General features: G+C 40.2%; 1 protein-coding gene across 1 annotated transcript; it reads left to right on the forward strand.

Annotated features, from left to right (window-relative positions):
- Nucleotides 1–366: 366 nt before the first annotated feature.
- CCER1 (coiled-coil glutamate rich protein 1) lies at nt 367–2,832 on the forward strand. The gene has a single exon (XM_036758742.1). It carries the CDS (start codon nt 1,089–1,091, stop codon nt 2,676–2,678), a length of 1,590 nt encoding a protein of 529 aa, XP_036614637.1. The 5' UTR covers nt 367–1,088; the 3' UTR covers nt 2,679–2,832.
- Nucleotides 2,833–17,190: the final 14,358 nt, after the last annotated feature.

Here is a 17,190-nt window from a genome sequence, read left to right on the forward strand (position 1 = left end):
CTCAGTTTCCTCATCCCTAAAATGAAAGGGGGTGGTGGTTGTAGGTACCATAAGATTCCCTGAGGTTCCTTCCATTTCTAAGCTTTTCTAAGTTTACTCATGGCTCTAAATCTGATCATCTATGGAGATCTTTAAACTCCTGGGGGTCAATCCTGTCCCCTCCAACAACGTAGTCCAAGGAACTCTTTGGAACTTCAGCTCCTTCTGAGCAGCCAACCCAGCCCCCATTACCTGCCCCTCTCCTTAGACCTCCCTGCCCCCCAGCTGCGTCACAAGCCCCCTGAGAATACTCATACAACCCCTAGTTCTGCTGCCGAACCTCGGCTTCACACACTGGGAGCACAACCCAGCCCTCTGATTGGCCGTTGCCCGGAGTAACCAGGGACGCTGTGGGCACGCGGGGCCCCCGGCCGGTATTTGAAGCAGCTCGGGCCCCGAGCTCCCCTCAGTCCGGCCTGGACCGGCGACCACACTGGCACCTGAGCTGAGAGAGAGGGTGCAGCAAGGTAACGCGCTCCCCCCGCCCACCCCCAATCCCCACCCCCGCGTAACTGCGGAGACGGGTTTGTGCGGGAACAAGGAGCGGGGCTCACAGCGCGTAGCTCACCAATAAACTCCCCTCCCCCCGACCATCCTTACTCAGCCCCCCGTCCCACCCATCCATCCATCCATCCATCCATCCATCCGTCCATCATCTATCTGGGTATCCATCTATCCATCCATCCATCCATCCATCACCTAGCCTGGGAGAGGCAACTTCTCAAGTGCGAAGGCAAAGAGGAGCTAAATAAAGAAGTTAGGAAGAAAGAAGGCAAGAAGGACTTAGCGACCACCCCCGGGCGGGGGGTGGGGGGCGAGGAAAAGCTGCCCCTTTAGAGAGAAGGCGAGATCGCAGAGGGCAGGCACACGTGGGGCAGGCAAGCGGTGTCGGCAGCAGAGTAGAGGAGAAGGAGGCGCGAGGTGCGTGGGGACCGCTGCGGCACAGGTGCCACCTAAGATCTTCGGTAGCCGACCCCTCCTCGCGCTCGAGCAGGTGGGTCAGTCAGCATCTTCTACAGCCTTCGACTTGACAGCTGTGCGAAGAAGGCATGGCCCTGGCCCTTGACAGACGCGCAGACCCACTGAACCTCGGCGGCGGCTGGGCCTCCCCGTCGTCTCTCCCTCCTTGGTCCCCGTGCCACCGACGGCGGAGGAGCACCGCGATGTCCCGACGGCGCCACCGTTCCGGCCCCAAGCTGGAATACGAGGAACTGCGAAAGCAGGCGAAGCACCAGCATGACCCGGGCCCACCTTGGCCCCATACGCAGCGGCGTCCCGAGCGTCCGGCCAGCCTCAGCTGCTGGGGTCCCGGAGGCTGCTGGACCCCGGGCCCGTGGCGTTGCCCGCCCATGGAAGTTTGGAAGCCTCCGGGCCGCGTGCAGGTTGTGCGGGTGTACGGACTGAGGCCTCCCTGTCCATGCTGCTGCTCCTGCTGGAGCGGGCCCGACAAGCCGGGCCCGGGGCGCCTCTACCGCAAGAAGAAGAAGAAGCGCTGGGGGAGGAAGGGCCGCGGGGTGCGGCGCGGCCACCCTCGCCGCCCGCTGCAGAGCAGCCCACCCGTGGACCTGAGCGCCCTTCTGCGCCCGGTCAACCTGTACGGCCGTCGGGCGCCCGGCATGCGCGCCCCGCGCAACACCACGCAGTTCATCATGAACCAGGTCTACGAGGACATGCGCAAGCAGGAGAAGCAGGAGCGCCAGCAGGAGGCCTTGCGGGCGCGACAGGCTACAGCCGCGGCAACATCAGCGGCGGCCGCAGCAGCTGCTGCAGCCGCTGCGAGGCAGGAGCCGGGAGCGGCCGCCGCCGCTACCCCCCAAGACGGCAGCGGCGCGCTCCAGCCAGTGCTCAGCCGGGGCGAGGAAGACAAGGAAATGCAGCTGCTGCAGGGGACCTTCTACAGCTTCGTCCAGAAGCAGCTCTACTGCCTCGTGCCCAGCCCTGCGGCTGCGGTCGATGAGGACGAGGACGAAGAGGAAGACGAGGGGCAAGCGCTCCGCCTTTCTCTGCAGCAGGAGGGAATTGAGGAGGATGGGGAAGAGGAGGAGGAGGAGGAGGAAGAGGAGGAGGAGGAGGAGGAAGAAGAGGAGGAAGAGGAGGAGGAGGAAGAGGAGGAGGAGGAAGAGGAGGAGGATGAGGAGAAGGATGAAGATGACGACGAGGAGGAGGAGGAAGAGGAGGAAGAGAAAGAAGAGGAGGGAGAAGAGGATGAGGAGGAGGAAGAGGAGGTGAAAGAGGAGGAGGAGGAGGAGGAGGAAGAGGAGGAGGAGGAAGAAGAGGAGGAGGACAGTGAGGAGGAGGATGAAGAAGAGGAGAGGTATGGAGAGGAAGAGGATGAATCGGAGGAGGAGGGGGATGAGGAGGAAGAGTTCAAAGAAGATGAGACCGAGGAGGAAGAGCTGAAAGAGGAGGATGAGAATGAAGAGGAGGAGGAGATGGAAGAAGAAGAAGAGGACTACCAGGAGGAAGAGCAGCAGCAAGACGAGGACCAACAACGCCTCGACAGCCCTCTCACCAGCCCAGAAACACCTGAAGAAGAGCCAGCAAACCTTTCGAACTGTGATTTTTTAACCCGGGAACAGAGAATTGTCCAAAAGCTTCAAGAAAGATTCCCAATGATTGTGCAGAAAGTTCTGTGTTAGACTGAGAGGGAAGGATGAATGGGATGGAACTGATTCTTTGGCTAAAATGAAATTAGCAACTCAAAAAATATCTAATATAAAAGTGAGTTCCATGAATAAATATTATCTATGCACACCCCTCCTTTGTAAAATTGTAAGATGATTAAAAACTTTAATGTTGTTTGTGTGTGACTAATGGGTGGGAAGAAGGAGGCCCCTAATGGGGATTATAGTTGCAATTGCTTTATAGGACACGGTTTTTTTACTATAGCAATTTAGAAATATATGTATTTTTTTCATTCCTAGTCCCACCCCCACCTGCCACCTGCCCCCACCCAGGGAATTCTAGCACTTTTTTGCTATCTTTTTTTTCTTTTTTCTTTTTCCTTTTTTTTTTTGCCTATGCAAATGCTGGACGAAAATAAATACATTGTACAAATGAGACCTCAGGTAAATGTCTCTAGCATTCCTGTGAACGTTTAAGCGTTCTTTGTTGTTGCTGTTGTTTGCTTTTTAATTTTAAGCAACACTGGAATGTTAAATATTTTAAAGTATATTCCAGTGGCACTGAACATTGAATGCACGAAACCTTCTCCACTGGTCCTTTGAAAGTAGTTCAGTGGGACCACAGGAATTCTCTATTTTGCTATGTACCTTTTGTGCCCCCAATAGGCTTTGCATCTTGAGAGCTCATTTTTTGGTGGGTTTTATTGTGGTAACCCCATCGATAGTGTCTTGTGCTATTGCTCATTTGTATTCCTTGTTCCACAGTGCCGTGGATCTTCCTCAGAAGAACATGAAGTTGCTTCTGTGTATATGGTTCTCTGCCATGGCCTCAGCAATCCATAATCCATGAATGGAGAGGATTCCCCATGGTCAGATATCAAGTACTGCAACTTGCACATCTGGTTAAATTCCCAGGTAACTGCTAAAAACAATGGAACTTAGAAATGTTGAAGCGGTGCTTCCTGGATGGATGCTTTTCTGGGAATAAGTCCAGAGGATCCATGGTGAATGGTTTTTGAAGAATGGGTGTTTTTTTTTTCTTTTTGAGAGATCACTTTTGGCCTTTCATAAGGGGGAGGAACATCTGATTTTATTTTTATTTCCCAATTTTATAGGTTTTTTAAATTTATTTTTTTTCTGGGGGTAGCTTTTTTTTTCTTGTGAAAAAGAGAGACTATAAATTACAAAGGCCAGTTGAGGTGTATGTGAAGAGCACATGTTTTATTAAGTTAATAACTTCTGGAAAATAATGGTTTTCCCCAGGCATTCATTCAATTTTTTAGAAATTAATTTTTTTTCCCCAAAGAACTTTGATTTCCGTAATTTACTTAGCAGGTTTCTACGATGTCTTTCTGAGGTAACCCACAGATGAAGAATAAGAGTGTGTATACCTACCCACTCAAAAACTCTCAACTCTCCGGATAATGTATTTAGGAAAAAAAGAAAAAAAAGTCTTACTATGCAGGAAGACATAAATGTTGTTTAAGAGACAACTTGTAGCTGGATAATGGTGGCACGTGCCCTGTTTTCCCTGCTTACTGGGAAATTGAGGCTGCTGGATCAATTGAGTTCCAGAGTTTTGAGCTGTAATATGTGGCTTTAGCCCAGGGTGGGAGGGAACCTTAGGCCTGGAGGCCACATGTGGCCCTCTAGGTCCTCAAGTGCTGCACTTTGACTAAATCCAAACTTCACAGAACAAATCTCCTTAAGAAGATTATTTTTTTCTGTAAAACTTGTGGAACTTGGAAGGCCACATTTGGCCTTGAGGCCGAAGCTGCTTTAGGCTCTAAGTCCACTAAATTTGGCATTCTAATTCATATGAAGAGACCCAGGGAGCTGTGAGACGACAAGGCTGCCCAAAGAGGGGCAATTAGGTCAGAAAAAAGGATGAAGTCAAAGCTCCTGTACATTTCAAACAGTATCGGGATTACAGTCCTTGAGTGGCAAGCTGCTACACTTTCTTTCTAGTCTGAGGAAGATAGGGATACCCAATCTCAAAACAAAATAAAAATAACAAAGATAAATAAATGAAAATAAACTTTGGAAGCATATTAACTTAAAATCATGAACATTTACAACTGGAAAGAGCCCTGAGAAAGCCATCCAACTCTTCATTTTACAGATGAGGAAAATGAGGCCAGGGTGGTGAAGTGTACTTATCCAAGGGTCACACAGGCAAGTAAGGAAGAAGCAAAATTTGAACCCTAGTTCCTGATTCGAGCTAATTTTTTTCCACTCTATCATCTGACATAATGATATATATGATTCACATCTATTTGTGAATTTTTTTTTATCAAAGTGACAATAGAACTCATTATTTTAGAATGGGTCATGGATCTGATTTGAGTCCCCTTGACAGTTCTAACATTTTGTGCAAGATTGAAATCTGTACGTTTCTGGTAAATATGTAGGCTTTCACAATATGAGAAGTATAGAATTTAGAATTTGGGAAACATGAGATGCTACCTCTAGAGGGCAGCACAGTGGACCAATTAGCCTGAGAACTACTCTGATAGGCAGTAGAGTCTGACAGTCCTACAATAACTCAACAACACCTCACATTTTACTCATTTAAGATTTGCAAAGTGTTTTCCCCGCAAGGACCCTCTCAGGTGCATAAGGTAAGTATTGCTAATCCCTTTTTTAGAGATAAGTAAACAGATTGCAAAAGGTAAAGTTGTATCACATAGTGTCAGAGTTAGGGGCAAGCATTCCAGCTCTTCTAATTTCCAAATGTGCTGTTCTCTGAATATGTCATCCTGATGAAAATCTTTATACATAAGGTAATTAGATTTAGAGATGAAATTATATAGACCAGGAATTCTCCAACTGCGTTACAGGGACCCCCTGGAGGTCCTTGAGACTTTTCAAGGGATCTGTGAAGTCAAAACTATTTTCTTAATAAACACTAAGACATTTTCATTTCTCCTATGGTGAAAATATGAGAAGCTCTTCGGGAAGGAGGGGTCATCAATAATTTTTAAGAATTAGACCAAAAAATTTGAGAACCTCTGATATAGTTCCACATGGTTCAATTGGTACTAATTGAAGATTGAGGGATAATACAAGGTGGGACGGTCCTCTCATTTTATAAGGAAACCAAAGTCCCAGGGAAGTTAAGTGACTTAACTTACCCAAGGTGAGACACTTGTGTCAAAGATGGAATTTGAACCCAGGTCCACTAACTCCATAACCAGTGCTCTTATATATAGCATGTTAAGTAAGTCCTTTGCAGGCAAAGATTGTTAAATTTGTCTTTGTATCTCCAATGCCTACCTAACTCATTAAGTAGGTGCATCATAAATGTTTGATGTATTGTGTGTGTGTGTGTGTGTATATATATATATATATATAATATATATATGTATATATATATATATATATATATATATATATATATAAACACAGACAGAGAGGTAGACTGGGATAAAAAGAATGGACTAGATAAAACAGGATAGATAGAATGGTTTGGGATAGATAAAAAGATAGATGTACTAAAATTTTGGGTGTTAAATTTCAAAGGAAAAAGAAAAAAAACCCTGTAATCTAGAGAACCAAACCTGAAAAAAATCAGAATTCTGAATTTAAATTTGTTTAAAGAAGCCAAATGAGCTATTTAACTCCAAAAATTCAGAATTATAGTATCACATAATTTAGAGTTGGAAGGGGTCCAATGCAATGTCCAATACAGTGAAATGATTTCTCTTGTTTTATATTACTCCCCATATAGGAGGGTGGTGATGGTGGTAGTGGTGGTGGTGGAGCTAGGTTGCTCAGTAGATAGATTGCTGAGCTTAGAGTCAGGAATAACTCAGCCTCAGACAATTATTAGCTGTGCAGGCAAGTCACTTAACCTTAACAGTTTCCTCATCTGTACAATGAGCTGGAGAAGGAAATGGCAAACTACTCCAGTATCTTTGGCAAGAAAATGGGGTTGCCAACCCATCCAGTCAGATAGGACTGAAAAACAACTGAAGAACAACATATTACCCTTGCCTCCAATTCCAGGCTCTTTGGATGACGGACATGTTGGACAGAAGATATATTTTTTTTATCAAGAAGTATTACAGAAGAGCGTGCCTACCACAATCTATTTTTTTTAATTCCCTTTTCTGTCTTCATACTTTAGGGACCTGGATACACTCAATCAAACTCTCTCCTGTTAGAATTGTAGCCTCTTATTCTGTGATTAGTTTCCTTAAGAGATATGACATGCTCCTAAGCTACCACAGTGCTATGCTTACTTAGGAATAGACACCTGTAACTTAACTGATATAGGGAATTCCCAGATAAGGAATGTCCTCTATCATTGCAGGCCTGCAACCTTCTTTTACACATCTTTAGAGACTTGCCTAGAGCCCTGAGTGATGAAGTGACTTACCTAGGGTCACAACCATGTGGGTCACAAGTGTGAATAAAGACAAAAACAAAACAAAAAAGCAAACAAACAAAAAACAGGAAGAAAGATAAAAGAAAAAAAATAGAAAGACTAGAGATGTTTTTCTATGAGAGACAGAGATTTTCATTCTTGAAAGACCTGATGATAAATACATTAGTCATCTGTCTGGTGGCCCTCTGAACATCCTCTCAGGGATTTTTTTTTGGTTCTTCAAATTTCCTAGTTCTTCTCATGATGATTTAAAGTCAGGCGATGCTTCAGTGAGGTTAAGTGTGTTAGTGAGAGCAGCTAGGTGGTGCAGTGAGTAGAGCACTGGCCCTGGAGTCAGGAGGACCTGATTTCAAATCCAGCCTCAGACACTTGACACATGTACTAGCTGTGTGACCTTGGGCAAGTCACTTAACCCCAATTGCCCTGCCAAAAAACAAAAAAAAGAAGGAAAAAAGTGTGTTAGTGATTCTTAGGCAAGGCCTGCTATTCTCATAATACCCTTATAAAAGATTTCTCCCCCACAGCCTTACTGTATAGTTTTTGGTTAAACATAAAAAGTCAAACAACATAGTTACTATTACAGAGCTGAAGCATTGACCCCCTGGTAAGATAGAGGACATTGGTGCTTATTCAGAATTTTTTTTAAAAAAAAGGACAACCAACAAAACCAAACAAAAACAGGAAGTGAAAGTGGCATTGCACGGGGCAGCTAGGTGGTGCAGTGAGTAGAGCACTGGCCCTGGATTCAGGAGGACCTGAGTTCAAATCCAGTCTCAGACACTTGACACATGTGCTAGCTGTGTGACCTTGGGCAAGTCACTTAACCCCAATTGCCTTGCCAAAAAAAAAAAGAAAAAAAAAAAGAAAGTTGCATTGCTGTTACTGGTTCTATCTTTCAAAAACCAAAAATGTATAACCAGCAATACCAAAAAGGATACACATTGTCATGCTTAATTCTGGCTCTCACGACCACCCCAAATCACAGCGATCAATAACCAAGCTTCATACAGATGGTAGGTGACGGGAAACCAGATGTATAATGTCTAAAACTGCATAAAGCTAGTGCTCATTTAAAAGACAAAAAGCCTGAGTGATATCTGAAAGTGGTTTTTCTCCTAGAAATATCTGTTATTCTGTAATTTGCATGGGTGTGGGGAAAAAAAACCATAAAAGAAAAACAAACAAAAATATCTTAAGCTTATCTTTGACAGTGACAAAAAATTATTTCTGGACATGTATATACTGAAAAAAATTCTCTATAGGGAGGTACTAGGATCATGCCTAGGTCCAAAATTAATGGGTACCAGGATTATCACTTATCCAGCTTTTGGCAAGAGAAAAATTCCTTTAATTGGTCATTTTGAGAATTATACCAAGGACACCTTGATGGAATATAGTATTCTTTCTTATGAAGCCAAGGAGGTTTTGTATCTCTACATTTATTTTTCTGCCATCAGAAAATTGATAAACATAAAAATAAATATAAACATAAAACTTGATTAAAAAAGAGATGAGCAAAAACTTTTGAGACTAGAGATATATAAGGTAAATACCAATGAGTAACTTAGAAAGGATTTTATGATGATAAAGTGTTTGTATTTTAATGGTGACTGTTAGGCCATCACAAGTAATATAGGGAGTCAAATTAGATAAAAACCTGATTTTGTTACGTTTTGGTAATCTTAGAAGAAAATGAGAAGGAAATAATAATATACTATGGAAGAAAAGGGGAGGGAGGGTAAGAAAATCTGTCTCATAATCAGGGTACTCGGATCTATTTACAAACAAGAAAGGGATGAGGGAAAGTGGTTGTTAATTGAAACTCACTTTCATCTGAACTGGTATAGGGAGGTGTAACAACAATGTTGTTAGCAGCTACTGTGGCTATGTAAGACCAACAACAAGAACACACAGAAGGGCGGCCAACACAGGATCTTTGATCTGCTTTTCTAAGGAAAGCAACTTTAAGGAGTTAACTATCTCAGTTTAACTATACATACATACATCATTCACTTAGTTCAGGGGGGAAAGATCAGCCCCCTGAACTTCAGGGCAAATACAAACAGAAATTAAAAGCATACATTATAAACATATCAGCTAACACAAGTCTATCCATAGCAATACATACTTACCAGAGAAGCACCAACACTTAGGTTTTCTTTGAAAATGGGGGAGGGGAGGGGGCTGTTTTTGCCTAGAGTTTCACCACTCTTTTAATGAGTGTACCTCCAAAGGTCAAATGCTAACCTTCCAGTACATATACCCTGTTCAGGACCCTGAGGGCTGGAGGCTCATCATTTAGAGTGTGAGAAATCACTAACACCAGAGTGTGGAAAAGTTAGTTAATCACTAGTACCACATTGTTTGCAATCAATGACTCCCAATTGTCTTAGTGCTGAGAAATACTCCAAGGCAAAAAAGATCTCACTTTACCTGCCTCATTCAAAGAAAGACCAGACTCATCAAAGGCACTAAAGAGAACAGCAAGAAATCCTTCCCTGATTACCATTACAGGAGGGTTTCATATAAGTTCCCAAAGTGGGTGATACTGCCCCCCTCCGGGGGGCTCCCTGGAAATGTCCATAGTTGCAGTATTTTTTAAATGACACAAATTTCAAAAAAAAAAACTGTTAGGGTTAAAGAAAGATTTCCAGCACATCATTAAGTAACTTTTTTTTTTGAAAAGGGGGCAGTAAGCCAAATAAGTTTGGGAACCTTTATGTGCTCTAGACTCTAGAGCAAAGAAATAGTGTAGAAATGAATTCAACTCAACATGGAAACAGAAAGGAATGGGAGAATAAGAGGGAAGGTAGATTCACAGGACATTTAGCCATAAGAAAAAGATACCCTGGGGCAGCTGGTGGCACAATGAGTAGAGCACTGGCCCTGGAGTCAGGAGGACCAGAGTTCAAATCTGACCTCGGACATTTGAAACACTTACTAGCTGTGTGACTTTGGGCAAGTTACTTAACCTCAATTGCCTTGCCTTCCCCCCTCCATAAAGAAAAAAAAAGAAAGAAAAAGAAACCCTAACCTGGGGAGAGGTATGGAATGTGAAGAGAGATTTTAAAAGAAAGTGAGGGTAAAAGAAAGAAGGCAGGGGGATACAAACTAATTGCATCGAGCATAGAGTACAGTTCCAAGCATACTCCTGCTTACAACCCTCCTCTTCATGAAAAAGGAACAGAAAACAGAGAGAGGAAAAAAGTATAAGAGAACAGGATGGAGGGAAATACAAAGTTGATAATGATAACTATAAATTTGAATGGAATGAAAGCACCCATAAAATGGAAGAGGATAGCAGAATTGATTAGAAAGCAGACTCTGATAGATGTTTAGAATAAACACACTTTAAACATGACAGAATTAAAATAAGAGACTAGAGCAAAATCTGTTATACTTCAGCTGAATAAATAAACAAAACAGCAATCATGATATCAGTCAAGGCAGCAGAAAAGAGATAATTACAAGAGAAAATAGGGAAACTACATTTTCTTATATATTACATGTTATTATATATGATATAGTAAAATTTTAAAAGAAAGTAGCAAAAGAGCAACAGGAGAATATAAGGAAGAAGTCTTAAAAACACAAAAATCTCAGGAGGCAAAAAAAGCTCTTAAAAACTAAGAACACACACACAGATAAATCAAAAGTTAATATATTAAAATCAGAAGGGAAGAGAAAGTACTAAAATAACAAAAAGATTACAAGTGCCTCCAAATAAATACTGACAAATGAAGGAAATTGGATTGATACCTGATAAATGGAAACATAGAACCCTATAGATTCCCAAGACTGCTGAGACTTTAGTAGTATACTACAGACTGGTTCAAGAGACAAATAAGAACCTTGAGAAGAATAATTCAGATGAGAACAAATGACACAGTGTATAGTCTATACTGCAGAAATTATTAAGGAAAATGAAAACAAGACAAAAGAGCCTGATATATCTAGACTTAGACTAGTACAATTTCAGTAATGTTAATCTGCGGTTTAGTACAACATAAAATGAAGGACAACAGGATATTGATTAACCTATTTCTCCTAAGAAATAAGCTTCATGTTTCCCAGAGCTCGGTTCTGGAAGAAATGTTGAGATTAATATTATTGCCTTTGGGTCTAAATCTACCAAAGCAGTTTAAAAATCATAGTATATTATCTTTTACACACACACACACACACACACAACCACACACACAGATACACACACACAGACACACACATGTATATGTATATGTACATGTATATGTATATGTGTATGTGTATGTATATGTATATGTACATGTGTATGTGTATGTGTATGTGTATGTATATGCATATGTATATGTACATGTGTATGTATATGTATATGTATAACCTTACTTGCCTCAATTTCTTCGTCTTTAAAATGAGCTAGAAAATGAAATGGCAAACCACTCCAGTATCTTCACCAAGAAAACCACAAATAGGGTCAAGGACAGTTGACCATGATCGAAAACCAACTCAACAACAGTAATAGGAAATTTAAGAAGAGGGAAGGGTTTGTGGGAAAAAATAATGAGTTTAGTTTTGGACATGTTTAAGATGTCTGTGAGAAATCCAGTTTCAGATGTAGACAATTAGATATGGAAGAATGGAGTTCAGGGAAGAGGTTTGGGCTAGGAATTGAATCTAGAGGAAGTGATGAAATTAACAACCAGAGTATCTACAGAAAGAGTTGACAAATAGTAGGGGTGTGATGGTGGGGGCAGAGGACTGTTAGGGGGAGGTTAAGGATAAAGGAAAGAAACATGTGTTGATAAAATTACCTTAAATAGATTAAACAAAAATAATCGTAGAGATAACACATGCTGTTTGGGTGGATTAGGTGGGAGAGACATGGATATGTGTAGCAAGCTCCAGAAAAAGAATGAAATAGAAAGGGGAGAGAGTGGAAGCTGGGAGTCTAGTTGGCATGCTATTGCAGTGGTCCAGCACAGAGGCTTTAAGAATCCTGGTTGGTTGATTGTTGCCCTTCATTCTTGAAGAGGAGGACCAAAATGACATCATTATGGTAGAGTCAAGTTTCAGTGTGTCTGACTGTGACTGACCAGACCAATAGGAGCTCGGAAGGTTCTACCATGGGTCAGGTACAAATAGTCCATGTGAACATCTTGGGGTGGATTTTCTAAATGTGTGCATCTTGAGTTGCTTTTGAACTATTTCAATTCTGCTTTGCTCATAGAGCATAGCAACCTTCTTTTATGTAGGCACACCATGCTGAGCAGTCCTGTGCTGGTGTCTCCAAAGGTCTTTTTAAAAAATATATATATTAATTAATTAATTATTATTATTTCTTTTTAGTTTTCAACACTCAATTCCACAAGTTTTTGAGTTTCAAACTTTCTTCCCCTCCTTCTCACACTTCCCCCTCCAAGATGGCATGTAATCTGATATAGGTTCTACATATACCTTTACATTAAACTTATTTTCCCAATAATCAAGTTGTAAAGAAGAATTATAATCAATGAAATGAACCCTGAGAAAGATGTAACAAAACCAAAAAAAGGAAAAAAAAAGAGAGAGAGCAAATAGTTTGTTTCAATCTGCATCCAGATTCCATAATTCTTCTGAATTCCAACATTCTTAAGAGAGACCTTGAGAGTGTCCTTGTACCGCTTCTTCTGATCACCGTATGAGCACTTGCCCTATGTGAGTTCTCCACAAAATAGTCTTTTTGGAAAGCATATGTTAAACTGTTGATGGCTATATGAGTGGAGAGAAGAGGATAAGTGTGACAGAGATGGTGTGGAGGTAAAATCAGAAAGACTCTGTAATTGATTGGAAATCCTACTACTACTACTACTAATAATAATAATAATAATTAATAATAATATTAGCATTTATAAACTGCTTTAAGGTTTCCAAAACATTTAACAAATATTATCTAATTTGACCTTTGCAACAGCCCTGGGAGATAGATGCTATTATTATTGTTAACCTCATTTTACAGTTGAAGAAATTGAGGTTGACACAGGTTAAATGACTTGTGCAGGATCACACAGCTAGTACATGTCTGAAGCTGGATTGGAACTCAGCTCTACCTGACTTGAAGTCCAGGGTTCTAGCCATTGTGTCACGTTGCTGAAATTTAGGAGAGGCAGGAGCCAAAGATAACTGCAAGGTTGTAACTTTGGGTGACTAAACAAAAGACTGATGGTGCCCTTAGCAAGATATTGGGAAGTTTGGAGGAGTAAATTTAAATTTAAATAAATATATTTTGGTTCATGTTTTCCCTATCCTCATAAAGCTCACAATCTGTTTGGGGAATATGACAATATCATGTTGTGACGTGGAAAAAGGCTGTTGCCACTTCCATATTTATCTTGCCATATTAGGCATTATTTTGAATTTTAAAATTCTACTTTCATTGAGTTTTTTTTAGTAACTGAGTTGTGTCCGTCTCCATTACTTCTTAACACCTAAAACTAACATTCCCCATTTTTCTTTCTTTTAAGTATTTTGGATTCACAGCAAACTGGCATTTCCAGTTGTCATTTAGGCTCTTATCACTAATATTCTTTCTTTTTTTTCTTAATTGATATTTAAGAATTTCATTTAATTGATAGTTCTGTAATCATGAAATCTTGCCAAGTTCTTCTCAGGAGGTGCCTTCGGTTTTATATATCACCTTTATTCCAGGCATCTCAAGACACTTTGCTAACATCAAGGTTAGATAGTTCCCATGATATATATCATTAAAGGTCATAAGGAGAAGAAATTTCTTTAGAAAGATAGTGCTTCTAAAAATAGCTTCATTTTTGGTTCTTTCAAATTTCTCAGAGATTCAATTTCCTGGTGCTTGGATGTCCTGGTGTAGAGTGGTGTTATGGAATTACATAATGCTGTATTTGTTCAGTAGTTTCAGTCATGTCTAACTCTTTGTGACTCTCTCTGGGGTTTTCTTGGCAAAGATACTGGAGTGGTTCGCCTTTTTCTTCTCCAACTCATTTTACACATGAGGAAACTAAGGCAAACAGAGTTAAGTGACTTGCCCATGATCACACAACTAGTGAGAGTCTGAAGCTAGACTAGAACTCATGAAGACAAGTCATCCTGATTCCAAGCCCAGTGCTCCATCCGTTGTGCAACCTAACTGCTCTATAATGCTGCATTTAAGGGTTTTCATTTTAGTAAATTCCAAACAGCAATACCACAACTTCGAAAAATGGATGGTTTTCATTTGATTACATATTTTTCATTCTCATGAATACCACATATACAGACATTCATACACACATATAACGTATACATATATTACATACATTACTTAGATATATTATACACATATACATATACGTATACATATACACATAATATATGTATGTGTATGTGTGTGTGTGTATTTCCCCAAAAACATTTTATGGCACCCTTCACTGTGGGACTAAGGAATCAGAATGAGCTAGACTGAATTTAAGATCCCAAGTAATCAAATTTTGCTAATTAATTATACCTTACTCTACTTGGCTTTTATTCTGCAGCTACTAATATATGATTCATAGTGCTGCCACCTAGTGGCAAAGGGAATGCAGTTGAACTTGACAGAAATTGCTTAAATCTCCCATCATTCTTTAGATCGGGGCTTCTTTATTTTTCGTGTGTGTCATAGACCCCTTGGGCAGTGTGGTGAAACCTAGATACTCCTTCTTAGAAGAGTATTTTAAAAATGTATAAAACAAAAGACTTAAGATTAAAAAGAAAATTAATTACATTTAAATAGTTATCAAAAGAAGTTCAAGGACTCCAAGTAATAAAGCCTTGTTTTAGATGCATCCAGTGTGGTGCATAATATAGGAACTAGACTTGTGATCTTTTTGGTATAGGGAATTCTCAGATGAGGAAAGACCCTCTCTCTATATAAGTTAGTACTTATTTTGCAAATTGCTATTTTAACATTAAGAAAGGCACACAGCCAATGTGCAGTAGAGATGGGACTCAAACCCAAATCTAACCTCATCCTCACTGTGCAATCTTTGGTAAATCACTTAACTGCTGCCTGCCTCAGTTTCTTCACTTGCAGAATGGGAATCATAAAAGCACTGTCCTCATAGTGATTTTGAGGAGATCAAATGAGATAAGATTTGTAAAGCACTTAGCACAGTGGCTAGCACATAGCAGATATTTAATAAATTCTTGTTCCTTCACCTTCCACTGCTCTTTTATCATTCCTAGATTCAAATCCATTTCTCTATCCATTAGAACATTCTCTCTCTCTCTCTCTCTCTCTCTCTCTCTCTCTCTCTCTCTCTCTCTCTTTCTCTCTCTTTCTCTCTCTCTCTCCCCCTTGCTCCCTCCCTTCACACATATATTTGTGTAGATGTATATTGTGTGTATATGTATATACATATGCATGAATATGAAAGAATTAAAGCATTTGTATAGTGTATATGTTCCAAACACTGTGCTTAGTGTGTTTTTTTTCTACAAATATTATCTCATTTAATCCTCACAATTACTTTGAGAGGCAGGTAGGTGCATTATATAGTTGAGGAAACTGAGTTAGGTGACTTGTCCAGCCTTCTATATCTATATTTATGCATGTGAAAATATATATGCATACATATGTTTATAAACAAATATGGACATACATATGTAATACACATATAGTATTTGTATCTTTGATGTGCCTATATATGTTATATATTTTGGGACACTCTGGGTAATATATAATATATTATGATGCTATTATATATTATATTACATTGAATATTATATTATCATTATATGCAGTAATATACTATTAATATATTATTAATATGTAAGTATAATGTTATACTTATTATTTATTTATTATATGGGTTGTCCCAAAAGTGTTAGCATAATTTTAGGCTGTTAAAGCAAGAAAATTTTTCAGACACTTGGCATATATAATTAAAATCTAATAGTCTAAATAAAGGTAGTGAAAACAGATACTGTTATTCACAGATTATTGTAGGTAGTAGTGACAAGCTTGGGGGGGAAAGGATAGTAGTTAAAAGATACAATTACAACAAATTGTGCTTTGAGTTATGTAGATGTCTGTATATATATATGTGTGTGTGTGTGTACATACATGTATGTACAAAATTCACAGTTACATATATGTATACATATATGCACATACATTCATATTATCTGTCTGCCTATTTACCTATCTATTCTGAATGTCAACATCAGGAAACATTTTGCTAATTCATGGATTATTCTTACATATTTTAATTAAAACAAAACCAAACCTAATGTGGGTTTAAATAATGTCTTGTAGTTTATTCTGGTGTTAGCTCTAAGGGTTTTGGCTGAACCTAAAGCCCTGATGCAAAATATGTGAAAGGCAAAGAGATTTGTTAATTGTTATTTTATTAACTTAGCAGCAGCCCAACCGCTAACCAGAGGTTGCATCAAGTAATTAAGAAGGCTCCTTGTTTGAAATATTAACAACAGAGGGTAACTGACAATTTTCCTGTTGTTTTATCCTAATTCCAATTCCATGTTTGTATACAGGAGTGTGGGAAGCAGGAGGATTGTTGAGAAAATGGAAATAACACAGAAACACAGGTTTCGACTGGTGCTAAGATATAATGCTAACGTAGTGGGTGTTATACATAATGTTATAAATGTTGCTAACATATGTAGTATGGGGCAACAAGGTGATGTAGTGGATAGAGCTCTGGACCTAGAGTCAGGAAGACCGGAGTTCAAATCCAGCCTTTGAAACTTACTAGCTGTGTGACCCTGGGCAAGTCGCTTCACCCTGTTTGCCTCAGGCTTCTCATCTGTAAAATGGGTTGAAGAAGGAAATGGCAAACCACTACGGTATCTCTGCCAAGAAAACCCCAAAAGGGGTCACGAAGAGTTGGATGCGACTGAAAAAAAAATAGCTGAACAACAATCACAACCCGGTTTTTCTGACTCCCAAACCAGTGCTCTTTCTCCTATGGCACATCCTACCTAAAGTCATTCGCTGTCTCTTAACCTCAGTTGTCGGGTCATCTGATGATAACCCCTACCTGGGCACAGAACTTAGCACAAGCTTGGCACATAGTAGGTGCTTCCTAAGTGATAGTTGAATATTTTATAGGTTTGTTGTAAACGATGTACAATGATTTGTAAATCTTAAGGTGCTATAGAAAGTATTGT

Source organism: Trichosurus vulpecula, chromosome 5, assembly GCF_011100635.1.
Source record: "Trichosurus vulpecula isolate mTriVul1 chromosome 5, mTriVul1.pri, whole genome shotgun sequence".
In the NCBI taxonomy this organism is placed as follows: Eukaryota; Metazoa; Chordata; class Mammalia; order Diprotodontia; family Phalangeridae; genus Trichosurus; species Trichosurus vulpecula.